Source organism: Lucilia sericata, unplaced genomic scaffold (genome assembly GCF_015586225.1).
Source record: "Lucilia sericata isolate MDLA Ls3-8-SP2 unplaced genomic scaffold, ASM1558622v1 Contig001696F_arrow, whole genome shotgun sequence".
NCBI classification, from domain to species: Eukaryota; Metazoa; Arthropoda; class Insecta; order Diptera; family Calliphoridae; genus Lucilia; species Lucilia sericata.
The window spans coordinates 77,186-96,849 of record NW_023995606.1 but is presented as its reverse complement, the minus strand read 5'-3'; the positions used below and the strand labels follow the sequence as shown (position 1 = coordinate 96,849).

General features: G+C 29.1%; 1 protein-coding gene across 1 annotated transcript in view; it reads right to left on the bottom strand.

Moving 5' to 3' along the window:
- Positions 1 to 19,664, bottom strand: part of LOC119612466 (rap guanine nucleotide exchange factor 4-like) — a gene marked incomplete at both ends in the record, with an annotated part of 111,614 nt that overhangs the window by 21,454 nt on the left and 70,496 nt on the right. The window contains one exon of the mRNA XM_037968273.1: positions 1,519 to 1,665. Coding sequence (XP_037824201.1) covers positions 1,519 to 1,665 — 147 coding nt within the window. The remainder of the gene's footprint in view (positions 1 to 1,518; positions 1,666 to 19,664) is intronic.

The following is a 19,664-nucleotide window of genomic DNA, read 5'->3' as shown; positions in this document are numbered from 1 at the left end:
TACAAAAGATTGCTTAAAGCTGAAAAAGTTTTTATTTTTAAAAGGCTTTTATAGATGCTGTTGTTTTATTAAAGCTTCAATATGAGCTTTTTTATTTAAAATGTTTATTATTTATAAATCATGATGATTTTATTTTAAAAACTTTTTGAAAATTTAAATTCTTTAAGTTATTATTTGAATTTTTACTTTTAAAGCTTTTGTTAGCAAAAAAAAAACTAGTTTTGCTTTTGATTGCAAGAAAACGTTTTTAGCTCTGGACTGCAAAAAGCTTTTTAGCTTAGAATTACGAAAGCTTTATGTTTGGGTTGCAAAATCTTTTTAGGCTTTTGGTTATAAAAGTTTTTTTTAAGCTTTGGTTATAAAAGCTTTTTTAAGCTTTTGGTTATAAAAGCTTTTTTGAAGCTTTTGGTTATAAAAGCTTTTTTAAGCTTTTGGTTATAAAAGCTTTTGATTATAAAAGCTTTTTTGAAGCTTTTGGTTATAAAAGCTTTTTTGAAGCTTTTGGTTATAAAAGCTTTTTAAGCTTTTGGTTATAAAAGCGTTTTTGAAGCTTTTGGTTATAAAAGCTTTGTTGAAGCTTTTGGTTATAAAGCTTTTTAAGCTTTTGACTACAAAATATTTCATAAGCTTTTGATTATGAAGGTTTTAGGCTTTTTTATAATAGGTTTTAAGCGTTTGGTTTCAAAAGCTTTTTAAAACTTTTGGTCACAAATGTCTTGTTGGCTGTTGGTTGTAAAAGCTTTTTTAATTTAAGATACTCAAGGACTTCCTAAAGTCTTTTGTGTGAGAAAACATCCTTTTTAGCAAAAAAGTGTTATTAATATTAGCACTATCTCGACATTTCATCAAAACAAGAAAATTGAATCTAACTACAAAACAAAATTGTAACTTTAAGATATAAACTAAAAAGATGTCAAATATAAACGAATGTAAAAAATGCGATAAGTAATAAAGAATCTGTGACATAGAGAATAAAAGCATAAAAAATATTTTGCCTAATTAACTTTTATCTTGACAATGTTGCGAAAATACTTCTCAACCCCAATATACTAAGAACTTTATCTGCTAAAAACAAAAGGTAACAGCAACAACAACAACGACAAACAAAACAAACTTAAATACCTACATTTTCATTAAAATTGTGATAAAACTGAATGAAGTGGAGAAATACAAGTTGACAATAATAAAAATAACGTAGACATTAAGAAAAGCTTGTGGGTGTCAAATGGGATCGAGAAAGAGAGTTAGATATGGCAGGAGTACATTAAACGGATATAAAAATTAACTGTTAGAAGTGTATAAATGTATGTGTAGGTGTACGTGCGTGTGTTAGTGAAAGCTTAAAATAATTTTCATTAACATGTTTTAGAATTCAACAACAACAACAAGAAGAAGAGCTTGAATAAAAGGTGTATGGTATGTAGGTATGTGTTGAGTAGTTTGATTATATCGTTCGTTATATTAAAACACAAGTCAGTAAAGTAACTGTTTGTCTACTGTTGATGATTTCTTTCTTACCTCCCAAATTAAGCGAAAATCCTGTTGTTCCACACGTAACAGCTCACAGGTTGTCTTTGTTACCACAGTACTATCACGTGGCAAATCGTGTAATATTGATTCCCCAAAAGTTGCTCCAACACCCAAATTACACAAAGTTACTGGTGACTGTAATGAAAAGAGATACAAAGATACAAAACAACATTATTAAGCACGTTTATTTTGTTTATATTTTTCTCACAGATAACAAACAAGTTAAAGCAACACAGCCAAAGGAGCTTTCTTTCTCTCTCGAAAAAAAAAGAAATGTTTCATCATTTTCAAAAAGGACTCTCCTCCTGCTGTTAGATATACAACTTTGTTGGAACGTGTTTATTTTTATGTTTCATACATATAACAACCACAAAGTATATGTTTTATTTTTATATTTATTTGTTTTTTGTTGTTATCTAGTCTAAAACAAAAACTGTTCTCCATTTGTATGGTACTTGCAAACATACAAAGCCAATGATCCTAATAGACGTTTATCGACGAACAGAAACAAAAAAATAAAACAAAACTCTGTAAAATTTTTGGCAGGAGTATAATTATCGTAAATACACTTTTTTCAGGTTAAATAAACAAGTGTACTCATACATATTAATGACCTTGTTCTTTTGTTTTTGTGTTAACACAAACTTTTCGGAATTTTGTTGCTAAATGTAAACGAAAAATCTTTAAGTGTGTTTTAGAAACTTTTAAGAGATTAGAGTAAGTTACAACATTTACACGGATAATTAAAGGTATAAAACATGTTGTAGATTTTAAGATAGATATTTTTTTATATTTTTTGGGGGTATACATTTTACTTTGAAGGTTAAATAATGTTGTTTAAAAGAAATTTAATGAAAAGCTTTAGAAGTACTCTTTACCTTTAAAAAAGCTTTTTTAAATTGTCCATTAAATAGGCCATGGCAGTAACAAAAAAATTACTGGAGAAACAAGTTTGAAAAAAAGCTTTTTAAATCATAAATTAATATAATTTAATTAATAAAATCCTTTAATTTTTAAAAGCTTTAAATTTTTTATAAAAGTTTTGAATTTTTAAAATCTTCTTAATACTTAAAGAAGCCTATTTAATAAAGCTTTTTCTTATTAAAAAACCTATCGTCATTACGACTTTTGTTTTAAAAACGCTTTTGATGAAGTTTTCGTTTTAAAAGCTTTTATTAAAAAAAAAAATTAAATTTTCTTTACACTTTGAAGATCTTTTTAAATATTTCTTAAGAGCTTTTTAATTATAAATATTTTTAAATTTTGTTTCTATGATTTTTTTTAATTTTTCTTAAGAGCTTTTTAATGCTTTTGTTTTAAAAGAGCTTTTATTGAGAATTTAGTTTTTTTAATATTTAAATCTCTCATTTTTAATATATTTCTTTAAATTTTTCTCAAGAAAGCTTTTTTAAGTTTTTATTTTGTTTTAAAAAAGCTTTTGTTTTGAAAAAACTTTTATTAAAAATTTACTTTTTCTTAAATATTTAAATCATTAATTTTCAAGATTTTTAAGTTATCTTAAGGAGTTTTTTTTTAATTTTATGAAGGTTTTGTTTCAAAAGAGCTTTTACTGAAAATTCAACTTTAAAAAATATATTTGTTATCAAATTTTTTTTAAATTTCTTTAGAACTTTTTTAAAGTTTTTGTTAAGTTTTAAAAAGATTTTGTTTTAGAGCTTTTAGTGAAAATTCTGCTTTTAAAAACTTAAAGCTTTAATTTTCAAGATTTTTTAAATTTTCTTAGAGCTTTAAAATCCATTTATTTGTAAAAGTCATCCAGAAGGATTTTATGCAAACAACTTTTTAAAGCATTTCTTTTTAAATGCTTTTTAAAGCTTTTCTCGAAAGCTTTTTTAAAAGCTTTTTAAAAGCTTTTTTTAAAAGATTTTTAAAAGTTTGTTATTGCTGCGAAGCCTTTTTAGGCTTTTTATTTATAACAATCTTTGAAAGCACTTAAATTTTAAAGCTCTTTTTTTGAACTTTTGATTTTTAACAGATTTTTAAAACTTTGAAATTTGTAACGCTTTTAAAAGCTTTAAATTTCTAAAATATTATTTAAATAAAATCATTATTTACGTCTTTTTGGCAAGCTCCTTGTATTTAAGAACCTTTTTAGGATTATTATTTTGAAAAGCTTTTTTGAAAAAGCTTTAATTTTGAAGCTTTTGTTTAAAACGCCCTTTTATTGATGCTTATGTTCTCAAAAGGCTTTTATTGAAGATTTTATATAAACTTTTATATTTAAAAAAGCCTATATTGAAACTTATATTTTGAAAAAGCTTTTATTGAAGCTTTGATTTTAAAAAAGCTTTTTTTGAAGCCAATATTTTAGAAATGTTTTTATTGAAGTCTTTGTTTTCGAAATGATTTTATTGAAGCTTCTGTGCTGAAAAAGCATTTATTGAAGCTTTTATTATAAAAAGCTTATATTAGAGCTTCTAGCTGCCTTTCTATGGCTTTTATTGATGATTTATTAAAAAAAAGCTTTTTTGAAGATATTATTAAAAAACTTATATTTTGAAAAAGCTTTTATTGAAGCTTTGATTTTAAAAAAGCTTTTTTGAAGCTAATATTTTAGAAAGGTTTTTATTGAAGTCTTTGTTTTCGAAATGATTTTATTGAAGCTTTTGTGCTGAAAAAAGCATTTATTAAAAAGCATATTTATGATTTATTTAAAAAAAGATTTTTTGAAGATATTACGACTTCTATTTTCAAATAGCTTTCATTAAAAATATTATTTTAGAAAAGCTTTTATTCAAATTCATTTTTAAAAATATTTTTTGTGGAGCTTTTATTTAAAAAATGATTTATTTTAACAGTTTTTAGAAGCTTTTGCAAAAAAATCTCTTATTGAGGTTTTTCTAAAAAAACTTTTATTGAAGCTTTTGCCAAAAAAGCTCTTATTGAAGCTTTTGTTAAAAATGCTCTAATTAACGTTTTTGATTGAAATTTTTATTGTAGTTTTTAAAGCATGTTTGTATATTATAAAAGCTTTAATAGAAGCTTTAGTGTTAGAAAAGTTTTAGTAGATTTTATTTATATTAAAAAAATATTTTATTTGCAAAATCCAATTGATATAAAAGTCTGCAGTAAAATCAAGAATATATGTATGTATTTTGTTCTATTCAATTCTACTATTTTTATCTATTTAATTTGCTCTTCAATTTTTCTACTTTATATCTATTTTATCTCTTCAAAAAAAGTATTAATTTGCTTAATGAATAAATAGTAAAATAAAAGAAAATATTTTTATTGCAAAGACCATAGTTATTTTTTGTAGGAACTGGTCAGGTGGGTGTTTTTAGCAAGTGCTTTGAATTATTAAATAAATATTGATTTTTAATTTCAACCTTAAGTATCCAAAATATTGCATTACAAAACGAGTATTTTGTGGGATGCATGTGGTTGCTAGATTAAAAATAAATAATAAATATTTTATTTTATAAATTAATGGACCAAAGATAGAAAATCAATAAAAATATGCAATTTATAGTAATTACATTACGCTTCGTTGGCTAAAATAATTGAAAATCTTAAATAAATATTGGCAAATTTATATTATCTGTAAAGCCTAAAAGTATGCCGTATAATTTAGCATACTTTTTAAATGAAAATAGCTTCATTCAATTAACAACTTGAGGAATATTCGCGATAAAATGTATGTGTAATATTGTCTTTGTTTTCTTTTCTTATGCAGCTTCTCTTTCATTTGACCTAAGCTTTTATCTTCTTTAATAATTTTCCCTTTTTAATAACTTCCTTTACAAAGATTTCCTGTTCTGCTATTGACCTGTACCTGTTATGCTATAATAGGTCTGGAATTTACTACCTTATAAAATACAATTTTAAACTAAATTAATGTTTGACATAATAACGAGTTTTTTTATAATAAAAATTTCTAATAAACATTATCATTACTAGTATTTACAAACATAACATTGCAAGTTATTACATTTAATGCAAAATTGTTAAAATAAATATATAAAAAAGAAGTGAAAAAATATGTTTAAAACCCATAAAAAAAGATCTTAAAAAAAGTATTTACGTTCAACATGAGGAAACCAGAAAGATGAAAAAAAAAGTAATAAACCACAACTACAAATTTTTGGACAGAAACTGACAAAAAAAGCGAAACAACAGATTGGTTGCCAGTACATTTGTTACGTTATGCATAGAGCATGAATAGTAAGGGGATTCACAAAGGAAGGCAAACAAATCGCTATAGTTTAGACGAGACTTACACTAAACTAGAGTCGAGACAATAGACATAGCCGAATAGAAATAGCCGAAACTAAAGACTTAATTATAATCAAGAATAGAGACTAAACTATAATGGAGACTATAGACTAAACTATAGTCCAGTTTGGTCCATACTCTTGACTTTAGTTAGTCTATAGTGTCGACTATAGTTTAGTCTATAGTCTCGACTATAGTTTAGTGTTTAGTCTCGACTAAAGTTGAGTCTGTAGTTTCAACTATAGTTTAGTCTATAGTCTCGACTATAGTTTAGTATATAGTCTCTACTATAGTTTAGTCCATAGTCTCGCCTATAGTTTGGTCCAAAGCTATAGTTTAGTTTTTAATCTCGACTATAGTTTAGTCGGTAGTCTACACTATAGTTTAGTCTATAATCTCCGCTATAGTTCAGTCTGTAGTCTCTACTAAAGTTTAGTCTATAGTTTGGTCTATAGTTCCGACTTCAGTTTGATCTATAGTCAGTACTATAATCTGGATTATTATCTTTCAATTCTTAACCCTCCTCTGAATACTCCTAATATGGTCATTCGGTTTTCTTTTAACAGTATGACTAATACTTCTTTTTGTATTGTCAGTTTGTTGCTTATTTTTCCTTATTGCTACAATGTTGGTCATTTATTTTGAGTTAGAGTTTATGTTTATTTTTTTATTTTTACAACTTCTTTTTGTTGTTGTTGTTGGTTCAACTCTATTCGGTCATAAACCAAAACTGACATAAAAATAAAAACAAATTTAAAAATGAATTTTTTGTTTTATTACACTTTTTTTTTGTTCTTTTGAAACTCAGTTGTACTCGAATTCCTCTGGTGACTATGGTATCCGAAAAATGAAATTTAATGATTTTTTTCAACACTTTTTTCCTTTTGTTATTATTGTTGCTTTAAATGTAAGTCTGTGTGTGTGTGTTTTTTAATTTCGAAAATTATGCTTTCCAGTTAATAGAGTTTCTTTTATTAACGGATGTTGCGGCATAGTATGTAGCCGCCAATAAGAGTTCACTTTTAGATTATTTGGAAATGATAATAATATTTTTAATATACGCAAAAAAAATTAATTAAAAATATAACATCGAAAAATTACGCACTTTTTCTTTTGTTAAATTACATCTGAGCATGTATCGTTCAATTGCTTATTTTCTTCGCATTTTAAAATTGGGGCAAACGTGAGTTTATTTCAGTTTTATTTGTTGTTTGTGTCATTTTTAGGTGAAATATTTGCAGACCTTTAGACAGTTTTAAGTTTTTGCGTGTTTATTAGAAAAAAACTGCGTTAACTTTAATTGATAACGAGGGTGAATTTTGGTGGAAGAGTCTTTACTCACTGAACTGGAACCGAACTAGAGGAGAACTAGAACTGAGCTAGAACTGAACTAGAACAGAACTAGAACAGAACTAGAACAGAACTAGAACAGAACTAGAACAGAACTAGAACAGAACTAGAACAGAACTAGAACAGAACTAGAACAGAACTAGAACAGAACTAGAACAGAACTAGAACAGAACTAGAACAGAACTAGAACAGAACTAGAACAGAACTAGAACAGAACTACAGAACTAGAACAAACTAGAACAGAACTAGAACAGAACTAGAACAGAACTATAACAGAACTAGAACAGAACTAGAACAGAACTAGAACAGAACTAGAACAGAACTAGAACAGAACTAGAACAGAACTAGAACAAACTAGAACACTAGAACAGAACTAGAACAGAACTAGAACGAACTAGAACAGAACTAGAACAGAACTAGAACAGAACTAGAACAGAACTAGAACAGAACTAGAACAGAACTAGAACAGAACTAGAACAGAACTAGAACAGAATTAGAACAGAACTAGAACAGAACTAGAACAGAACTAGAACAGAACTAGAACAGAACTAGAAAAGAACTAGAACAGAACTAGAACGAACTAGAACAGAACTAGAACAGAACTAGAACAGAACTAGAACAGAACTAGAACAGAACTAGAACAGAACTAGAACAGAACTAGAACAGAACTAGAACAGAACTAGAACAGAACTAGAACAGAACTAGAACAGAACTAGAACAGAACTAGAACAGAACTAGAACGAACTAGAACAGAACTAGAACAGAACTAGAACAGAATTAGAACAGAACTAGAACAGAACTAGAACAAAACTAGAACAGAACTAGAACAGAACTAGAACAGAACTAGAAAAACTAGAACAGAACTAACTAGAACAGAACTAGAACAACTAAACAAACTAGAAAAGAACTAGACAGAACTAGAACAGAACTAGAACAGAACTAGAACAGAACTAGAACAGAACTAGAACAGAACTAGAACAGAACTAGAACAGAACTAGAACAGAACTAGAACAGAACTAGAACAGAACTAGAACAGAACTAGAACAGAACTAGAACAGAACTAGAACAGAACTAGAACAGAACTAGAACAGAACTAGAACAGAACTAGAACAGAACTAGAACAGAACTAGAACAGAACTAGAACAGAACTAGAACAGAACTAGAACAGAACTAGAACAGAATTAGAACAGAATTAGAACAGAACTAGAACAGAACTAGAACAGAACTAGAACTGAACTAGAACAGACTAGAACAGAACTAGAACAGAACTAGAACAGAACTAGAACAGAACTAGAACAGAACTAGAACAGAACTAGAACAGAACTGGAACAGAACTAGAATAGAACTAGAACAGAACTAGAACAGAACTAGAACAGAACTAGAACAGAACTAGAACAGAACTAGAACAGAACTAGAACAGAACTAGAACAGAACTAGAACAGAACTAGAACAGAACTAGAACAGAACTAGAACAGAACTAGAACAGAACTAGAACAGAACTAGAACAGAACTAGAACAGAACTAGAACAGAACTAGAACAGAACTAGAACAAACTAACAGAACTAGAACCGAACTAGAACAGAACTAGAACAGAACTAGAACAGAACTAGAACAGAACTAGAACAGAACTAGAACAGAACTAGAACAGAACTAGAACAGAACTAGAACAGAACTAGAACAGAACTAGAATAGAACTAGAACAGAACTAGAACTGAACTAGAACTGAACTAGAACAGAACTAGAACAGAACTAGAACAGAACTAGAACTGAACAGAACAGAACTAGAACAGAACTACAACAGAACTAGATCTTGAACTGGAACTAGAACTAGCTAACTAACTAACTAACTAACTAACTAACTAACTAACTAACTAACTAACTAACTAACTAACTAACTAACTACTAACTAACTAACTAACTAACTAACTAACTAACTACTAACTAACTACCAACTAACCAACTAACTACTAACTAACTACTAACTAACTAACTAACTAACTACTAACTAACTAACTAACTAACTAACTACTAACTAACTAACTAACTCTAACTAACTAACTAACTACTAACTAACTAACTAACTAACTAACTAACTAACTAACTAACTAACTAACTAACTAACTAACTAACTAACTAACTAACTAACTAACTAACTAACTAACTACTAACTAACTAACTACTACTAACTAAACTAACTAACTAACTACTAACTAACTAACTAACTAACTAACTAACTAACTAACTAACTAACTAACTAACTAACTAACTAACTAACTACTAACTAACTAACTACTAACTAACTAACTACTAACTAACTAACTAACTAACTAACTAACTAACTAACTAACTAACTAACTACTAACTAACTAACTAACTAGCTAACTAACTAACTAACTAACTAACTAACTGACTAACTAAATAACTAACTAACTAACTAACTAAATAACTAACTAACCTACTAACTAACTACCTAAATAACTACCTAACACATATCATTATATATCAGATCCTAAAATTATGCAATGTTTCGTAAAAAATCCAATAAAATTAAATTATTTATTACACATTTAATTAACACACTTCAGCTGACAAGCTTCATACCTGTCTCAATGAGAGGTATACTGCTTTTGTCATTTCTTTTGCAACACCACAAAAAATTGGTCGGTCATAACATTAAATATATTAATCTACTTGTCAAATAAAAAACCCTAAATTGACTGTGCGGCCCTGAGAAGTGGTTCTAGGGAGATAACATTTTTGTGTAACCCTCTTCCTGAAAAAGGGTTATGAAAAAATATAGGATCCTGCTCCGCTTTAAAAAGAACCAAAAATTGATAGGAGCTAATATAGAGAACAGATATGTATATAAAATAATTATAATTAATAGTTTAGGTGCTGAGTATTTAAGATTCGGTAAGGCCGAATATAACACTCTTACCTGTTTTTAATTTGCAATATAAAAAACTGCACACACAGACATACATTTAATTAACCAATTTGTTCATACTGGTAATTTTAATTGGTCTGAATACAAACCATACAATTTTCCTAATTGTTGTATAACCAACTGCATGTGTGTGTGTTATTTTCTAACTAGCTTTCTTTATACTATTTAGTATTTTTTTTTAAATTTAATGTTAATAATAATTTTTATGCCAATAATTTTTTTTGTTTGCAAAAACACACGCCAAAATGTTATATAGTTTGTATTCCCCAGTATGAGTGTATGTATGTATATGACTATAATGAATATGTTTGTTGATTGTTGTTACCTTTGCATAACGTCGAGTCGATTGCTCCACATCATATAAACCGCGACGTGATAACATGTTTAAATTTCAATAACTGGTGAATGAACAACAAACGAACAACAGGCCAACATACGTGCAACAACCACCATATGACTCCAAACACTTACAACGAGCCAACAGTATACTGTCGACGTATGTAAACTTGCTGCAACAGCTGCACAGTGTTACGAGTTCGTGTACTCTAGTGTTTTGTTATGTGTAAATGAATGAATACAAAAACTGCAATTAAATTATTAAAAATACTGGCGTTTTACAAATACAACTATTGACATGGTATCACCATTATGTTTACCAAAACAAAAAAATTAAACTAAATTAAATTAAATAAAAATGGTCAACAAAAACAAAAAAACATTTATTATTATTGTATGCCGCTGCTTATAAATAAATAATAGTTGTTATTACCTTTTGTACACAACAAATAAATAATTGTACAAAAGTAAAACGGTCAATGAACAAAAATAAATAATTTTGTTAGTTTTTTTTTCTTGTTTATTTGGTTTTATTAGTTTTTTGCCAAAAGTAAATACATAAATAATTTAATGAATTTTGATTAAATATTTAAATAAATTTATTTTTTGTTGTCTTTTTTTTGCAACAACAAATTGTTTGCTGTTTTTTATGCAAAAAAAAAATTTGGTCAAATTTTTATGTGAATGTAACTGTAAAAATCACGTATTTTTTTGAAACAGAAATAACTGATAGAATTTAATTTTTGTAGCCTGAATTTTAAATAATTGTTTAGCTTTGTTTAGGATTAATTAAGTGTTTTCAATTAGATTTAAGTTTGATTGAGTTATACGATTAAACAATTACTAATTCGCAATTTTTCTAGAAAATACTAATAAAAATGAATTTTCAATAAGTACTCCTGAAAATGTTTTTTAATTTCGAAAAATACATGAAAAATACGAAGGAACTAGATCTAAACTATGAAGAACTATAACTGAACTGTAACTGAACTAAAACTAAACTAGAACTGAACTAGAACTAAACTAGAACTGAACTAGAACTGAACTAGAACTGAACTAGAACTGAACTAGAACTGAACTAGAACTGAACTAGAACTGAACTAGAACTGAACTAGAACTGAACTAGAACTGAACTAGAACTGAACTAGAACTGAACTAGAACTGAACTAGAACTGAACTAGAACTGAACTAGAACTGAACTAGAACTGAACTAGAACTGAACTAGAACTGAACTAGAACTGAACTAGAACTGAACTAGAACTGAACTAGAACTGAACTAGAACTGAACTAGAACTGAACTAGAACTGAACTAGAACTGAACTAGAACTGAACTAGAACTGAACTAGAACTGAACTAGAACTGAACTAGAACTGAACTAGAACTGAACTAGAACTGAACTAGAACTGAACTAGAACTGAACTAGAACTGAACTAGAACTGAACTAGAACTGAACTAGAACTGAACTAGAACTGAACTAGAACTGAACTAGAACTGAACTAGAACTGAACTAGAACTGAACTAGAACTGAACTAGAACTGAACTAGAACTGAACTAGAACTGAACTAGAACTGAACTAGAACTGAACTAGAACTGAACTAGAACTGAACTAGAACTGAACTAGAACTGAACTAGAACTGAACTAGAACTGAACTAGAACTGAACTAGAACTGAACTAGAACTGAACTAGAACTGAACTAGAACTGAACTAGAACTGAACTAGAACTGAACTAGAAGAACTGAACTGAACTAAACTATAGAACTGAACTAGAACTGAACTAGAACTGAACTAGAACTGAACTAGAACTGAACTAGAACTGAACTAGAACTGAACTAGAACTGAACTAGAACTGAACTAGAACTGAACTAGAACTGAACTAGAACTGAACTAGAACTGAACTAGAACTGAACTAGAACTGAACTAGAACTGAACTAGAACTGAACTAGAACTGAACTAGAACTGAACTAGAACTGAACTAGAACTGAACTAGAACTGAACTAGAACTGAACTAGAACTGAACTAGAACTAGAACTGAACTAGAACTGAACTAGAACTGAACTAGAACTGAACTAGAACTACTAGAACTGAACTAGAACTGAAACTAGAACTGACTAGAACTGAACTAGAACTGAACTAGAACTGAACTAGAACTGAACTAGAACTGAACAGAACTGAACTAGAACTGATTACTAGAACTGAACTAGAACTGAACTAGAACTGAAATAGACTGAACTAGAACTGAACTAAAACTGAACTAAAACTGAACTAGAACTGAACTAGAACTGAACTAGAACTGAACTAGAACTGAACTAGAACTGAACTAGAACTGAACTAGAACTGAAATAGAACTGAAATAGAACTGAACTAGAACTGACTAGAACTGAACTAGAACTGAACTGACTAGAACTGAACTAGAACTGAACTAGAACTGACCTAGAACTGAACTAGAACTGAACTAGAAACTGAACTAGATCTGAACTAGAACTGAACTAGAACTGAACTGAACTAGAACTGAACTAGAACTGAACTAGAACTGAACTAGAACTGAACTAGAACTGAACTAGAACTGAACTAGATCTGAATTAGAACTGAACTAGAACTGAACTAGAACTGAACTAGAACTGAACTAGAACTGAACTAGAACTGAACTAGAACTGAACTAGAACTGAACTAGAACTGAACTAGAACTGAACTAGATCTGAATTAGAACTGAACTAGAACTGAACTAGAACTGAACTAGAACTGAACTAGAACTGAACTAGAACTGAACTAGAACTGAACTAGAATTGAATTAGAACTGAGAAATGCAGATCTTTTTGTTGTAAATAGCGTTCGGAAACTCGAATTCGAAAATTTTGAAATGTATGTACAATTTTGATAAATTTTCATTGGGACTGTTTTTTTTGTAATTTTTCCTGAAAGTGGTTTGGTGTGATTCATTGTTATTGGCCAGTTACCTAGCCTATTCCATACCTATTGATTTGAGGTCAAAGGTTGCAAAAATTTCGATCATAAGAGGTATAAAGAAATATATATACTTTTAACTTGTTGCCAAAGATCTCCCTTAAATGATTGAAGGATTAAGCCACTATCGGCAAATCGGGCAGAAGCTTAACATTGCGATATTAACTCTGTTCGGTATATCAAAAGATATTTATGTTTTTTTGTAATGTATAATTTTATTTGAACTTTATTTGTCTAAGTTGTTTCTAGCAAGAATCTGAAATTTCTCAATTCACAAAATGAAATAATTGAAAACACTGGTTATAATTTGCACATTGTTTTTGTTTAAACTTTTTTTTTTTTAATTTGCTAACAGAAACTACAAAAAAATAGAATAAAAGGAAAGTGTTAAATTAAATGCTAATTAGTTGTATATATTTTTGTATTGTTCAAAGCGTTTTTAAACAAATTTATTTTAACAATATTTAGACAAGGTTTTTGTTGTTGTTTTTAACCATATGTAAACGAACTAATAACAATGAATATTAAATAAGAAAAAAAAAAACCAAAACAATGTTTAATAATAATTATTAGTTTTAAACAATTTTTTCATATTTTTTCTTTTTTGTGGTGTTTTTAATTGACCAATTTATTTTAATAGCAGGGGTTTAGACCACCTTTAGGAAAACTTTTTTTTTAAACTTTATTAATTAACAATAACGCACTTCTTTTTAATAATTTAACAAATTTTTTTTAAAGATTTTTTGTTGCTACTAAATGTTGGGTAAAATATTACTTTGGATGTCTTTAAGCGTTTTAAACTGATCTGTAGTTTTTATGGCCGCACTTGTTAAAGTTGGTTTTAGCACTAAAATTTTCTTTAAAGTCAGCGTTGCATGGCAGCTCCAAAAAAAAAAACACCAAAACAAAAAAATTATAACAAAAACACAAAACTAGAAAAAAAGAGTTTTAATTTTAAAGTCACACTACTAACTGCCAGTAGTGTATATTTCCCAGTGGTGTATTTTTTTTCAGTTTTAGCGAGATGACAATAAAGTTAGACATGCAATGCATTATTTAATACAATTTTTTAATAGTTTTTTTTTGTTACTTTTTATGTTATTTTTCTTGTTGTTACTATTTTTAGTTGGTTTTTTAAAGAAAAAAAAACTGCATTTTAAACTATGGTTTCAATGCACTGTTTTCAGTTTTTCTTTTGTCTTGTCGAAAAATTAAAACAAGTTTTTTTGAAATTTATATAACGAAATAAAATTTTGGACTGAGTTTGAAGAAAAAGGTGTCATAAATCAGGTTGTCCCCATAGTTAATGATTTCATTGGAAATAACATAAATTAGTTGTAGTTAATAAGTTAAGAAAGGAGTGATTTTAAACACGCGAAAGTTATATACCGTTAATTTTTAAAAAGCTTAGGTGTTTAATTGCTTACAGCGCCCTCTATGTTTAAATTTAATAAACACTTTCGAAAACTGAACTTATATTCCAGCACTAATGCAAAAATTAGGACAATTTAGTGTGATTTCCATTGAAGTTTTAAATAGAAATCTATTAAGTGGGCATGGTCATCGAAAGGCTATTGTTTAGCACATTTCTAACTTATTTTCAGTCCATTAGGCGAAAAAATCTGATGATATGTATTCAAAGTTTTCAAAAGCCTATGTCGTCATTGCTGATGTTCGATTATATCTGCAGAACCTCCAGGTGTTAGGTTTTCACTATAATTTAGACTTTTTTTCAAAAAATGTTCTTTATCATTCTGGCAAGACTTAAGAAAGCGATACGTTTTAGTATAAGTATTGGAAATATTGTCAACCGCTGAACATAAGCACTAGGCTATCCCGATTAGCATCCTTCAAATACTACACTGCCATCAATTCAACCTACTACAACCAAAACTTTAGAATAGTACGTAGTTGCTCCGGTTACTTCTTAAATGCTTAGGTGTTTGATTGACGTCTCAATTTTTAATCAATTTTTTTAATCAATTCATGATGAGCAAAGGGAAGATCACGTTTTTTAAGAAAGTTTCTTAAGATTTGACACATTGTTAGAACCATATCTAAGAGTAGCAGTCGGATTCAGCTTAATCCTCAGTATGCTCAGGGCTCAGGGTTAAAAATTTGTCGGTCTGTGTAATCTTCAATAGATCTTCTGAAAAGAATCGCATCGAATTGAAGAATCAAAAACTAGTTTACATCCCAAAAAAAGAAGTCTCTAAAGTCTTCAGTTATTTGCACTTGTTTTAAGATTATATGTTATAAAATAATCATTATGACAATGTTAATAATGATGATGCTGAAGATTTGTTTTTTTCCGAGTACAGGGAGGAGTGTGTATGTTGTCAAAAAGTCTTTGAAATTTTAGATTTGTCATACACACACAAAGTGTTGAATGACCAACAGAATACATTAAATATTTTAACTTTTAGTTTACACTGTTGCCTAAGGGAATTGGGAATTTTAGTGCAGTCTCCAAATCTCATGTGCAAAAGTTGAAATATAGGAGGAGCAGGATCCTAAAATGCTCATTCTAGGGTTAAAAGTATTTTCCTTGGGATTTTCTTTTTGTGGTGCTTAACATATTCCAAAAGCTGGTCTGAGGTAGTGTTGGTCTGAGGTAGTGTCCTATATATGTCTAAAAGCCTATGACATCGGAATACTAGTCTGTTCAAACGAAATAACGTATGATATAAACCTGCAGTTTTTTATCAGGTCAATACCAGTATTAAACGGGTTGTCATCTTCTTGAAATGGTAATTGAATCACTTATACAGGATTTGTCTGATCAGATGATCATCCATGGTGTATGTCTTGTAGGATTACAAAGCTGTCTTGAACTTTTCATAGTACTCTAACGAGATCGGTTGCGAGATTAGTGGCAATTATATAAAAGAGAGATTTTTAGACTTTATAGCTTTTCAATTTTAAAGATTTTACCTTACAAAAAATGTGGGCAGTTATATCGTGGTCACGCCTACTTTATTTCTTGGGTTTGATTTACGTGTTTTGGGAATTATCTTTTCATTACTGTTTAATTATCTTTTGATTACTGTTTATTAGTTTATGATATAAATTCAAGACTTATCATGAAATTAAGTATGTCGGGACTAATATAAGTAGGGGACTAATCATGCACATACGTATTTAAGACGACTTGTAGAGGCGACATCTATCAGTCGTTGTTCAGTAAAAGTCGAGAGAAGTCTTTCAGTTTTGTGTAACACAAATTATTAGAGACTAATCATGGACTTAAATATGTCGGTACTAATACATGTTAGGGACTAATCATGTACATACATACGTAAGACGACTTATAACGGAAACCTTTTTCTGTTGTAGTTCAGTAGAAGTCGATAAGTCTTTCTATTGGTTAGTTTTGCTATATCCATATTTAGAACGAAGTTTTTTAACTGATTCCGTTGGTCATTTCTGAGATGATCTTTCTAACTCCTTTTTATTCATTCTACCGATATCCACGTGAGATAAAAGATCTACGTGTTTTTAGATGCTTAAAGTAAATTTACACTCTGTATCTTAATCTTTTGATCGGAGGTCTTTATTTCTGACAAAATTTTGATTTCTCTAACTCATTTTAAAAGATTTAGGGTAACATTAGGCTTAGGTGGATATTAACCTTGAGAGCGTTTAGAGTCCGAACTGTATATAGATAGGATCATTCTTTAGAAACCACAAAGACGTCAGTCCTAAGAGAACACATACTGACTCTGTGAAAATTACACAGAGAGCAAAAGATATATATACGCTTGGTACCAAATTGACATCAAAGAGTTTATAATTTTTCAATAACACCCGTTGTCAAAGTATATACATACATACGACAACACTATGTAATGTTGACAACGCAATGTTGTCAACATATACACATCCGTTGTCTAAATGTTAAGCTCATAGGCAACGGCTTGTTTGTCGATAGTGAGCTTACCACGTTTGTTAACATTTAGACAACGGACGTGTATAAAATTTAATGAATTGTTGCAATGTTATCAACATTACATAGTGTTGTCTTACGTATGCATATACTTTGACAACGGATGGTATTGAAAAATTTTAAACAGTTTGTTGTCAATTTGGTACCTGGCGTGTGTATTTATTTTTCCCTCTGTGTACTTGAATTTAAGTGAGTAGTAGTCACAGTATACCGAATCCTAAACAAGAAATAAATGCAAATGAATCCTAAAATGTTCAGGAAAATAAATGGAAATGGTGTAATATTTTGTTAGTAAATTGAGTAGTTTAGGTAATTGTTATTTATTGTAGATGTCTACCAACTACAACTGCCACTATTTTGATAGTTGTTTCAAATGTTAGTAGTGTTTGTACGTTGTTGTTGTTGGTAGACGGTTGGCTGGTACTTCTGTTACTGCTGCTGCTGTTACTGGTGTTTTAGCTGATGGTCATTTATGGGTTTCAATGATTTTTCACTAACAGTTTGTATGCTTTGTTTTGTTTCTTGTAGTTTTTTGTTATGCATTTGCAGTTATTGAAGTTTTTGTGTTTCTTGTTGTTGTTTTTTTTTGCTCTTGAGGTTAACTGAAGTGTAACACTACCATGTTATTGTAAGGTTCCTTCCACAAATATACACTCACCAAACGAATGCACTACATATATGTGTAAATGGCCAACGTTTGTTGGCTTAAATGTGTGTCCATTGTGCTGATGTTTGGTTATTGAGTGAATGCACATGCATAAAATGATTCGCCATGACCACCACCCAACGATATAATACATACATTTTGGTGTTTCTGTGTGTCAGGCAGTTTTGCAAGGAGTCAATGTATTCCTACTCTAAACTAAAGCCGAATTTTTATACTATACTGATCAAACATTTGGCACTTATATTAAGTTAGGGAATAAGTTCAGTGTCCCAAGTAATCTAGGGTGTAGACAATTTAGACACTTGACATAATGCACCAGAAGTAATCTATGATAGAATCAGTAGTCTATTTATCATCAAAAATGAGTTTCGTTGTAGTCTCTAAAAGTGTAAATAGACTTCCTCCCAGGTTAAGTGTAAGCTTATACTTTAATCAAGATTAACCCTTAGCAATGGATTAAGTCACTAATCTGGGACAACTGTCACACAATTGCAGGGTTTGTTTGAATGTCTATAGGTATGCGATTTTAAAGCTTTATTCTTCTATATCAAATACTTAACGATGCGTAGCGTCAACTCTCGTAAAGTTAACGTGATAATGTCCGATGGTCAGTAACATGAAAATAGTTGTTGTAGTTGTTGTTGTTGTTGTATTGCCTCTTGTTATTTTACTATACATATAGTTTATTTTCAATTGCTGTTATTGTTTCTTTGTATTAACACTCACTTGTATGCACATAAACTTTATGCACTTTGATGGCAAGTGCACTACTTATACATACATATTTGAACTTGTTAAAGCCCCATAGTGCTTACTAGGCACTCTCTAGTAAGTACACTTGGAATACCAACAACAAACAAAAACACATGTTATTGTGCACAAAATACTTCACTTGATTGATCAAAGTTTAATTAAAACAATAGAGTGTAAGTGTGCACTTGTAAAATTACTTTTTCTACTATTTGCTTAAACAAATATTATTAAGTAAAAGTTAGGAAGAATGCTACTGTTCGTAACACTCAAAAAATAAGGTATTTCAGTAATATAACAATCACATCAGAATCACTTTTTATCTCTAGCAAACTATAGCCTTCAAAATGGGATCCTGTTTTTTTCCTGTGCTCATCCTTAACTTTTAACTTGAACCTTTAACCAAGTACCAATTTCATTATCAATAATTCCGCCAAGATCCCAGAAGAGTGAAGAATTTGAAGTGATAACTTTTACACATAAAAATCTTATAAAAATAAAGGGACCCCTATATTTCCAATTCGATTCTTTCATATACAATAAACTAAACCTTAATTTCATAATTTAACTGATTTCTTCTTGATTCTTCTACTAAAATATAAAATGTTTTATTTATTTTAAGCATTTTCATGAGAATTTCTTTCAAATAATATACGCCATCAATCTAAATTTACTAAAGTTCAAAATATTTCGTGCAGAAAAATACAATTAAGAAAAGAAAATGAGTCAGTTCTATAGGTATGTATTTACGTATGGGAGTAAGTTGTAGCTACCGGCAATATTCGTTATAAATTCATGATAAATTTATAAAATCTGCTCATTAAAAATGCTGTAAATTAATTAACGTAAGAAGTACAACAACAGCAAAAAAAACAATAGATACAAAAAATGTTATAATTTTAAAGGGAATTAAAAAAACCCACAAACACACATGTCATAA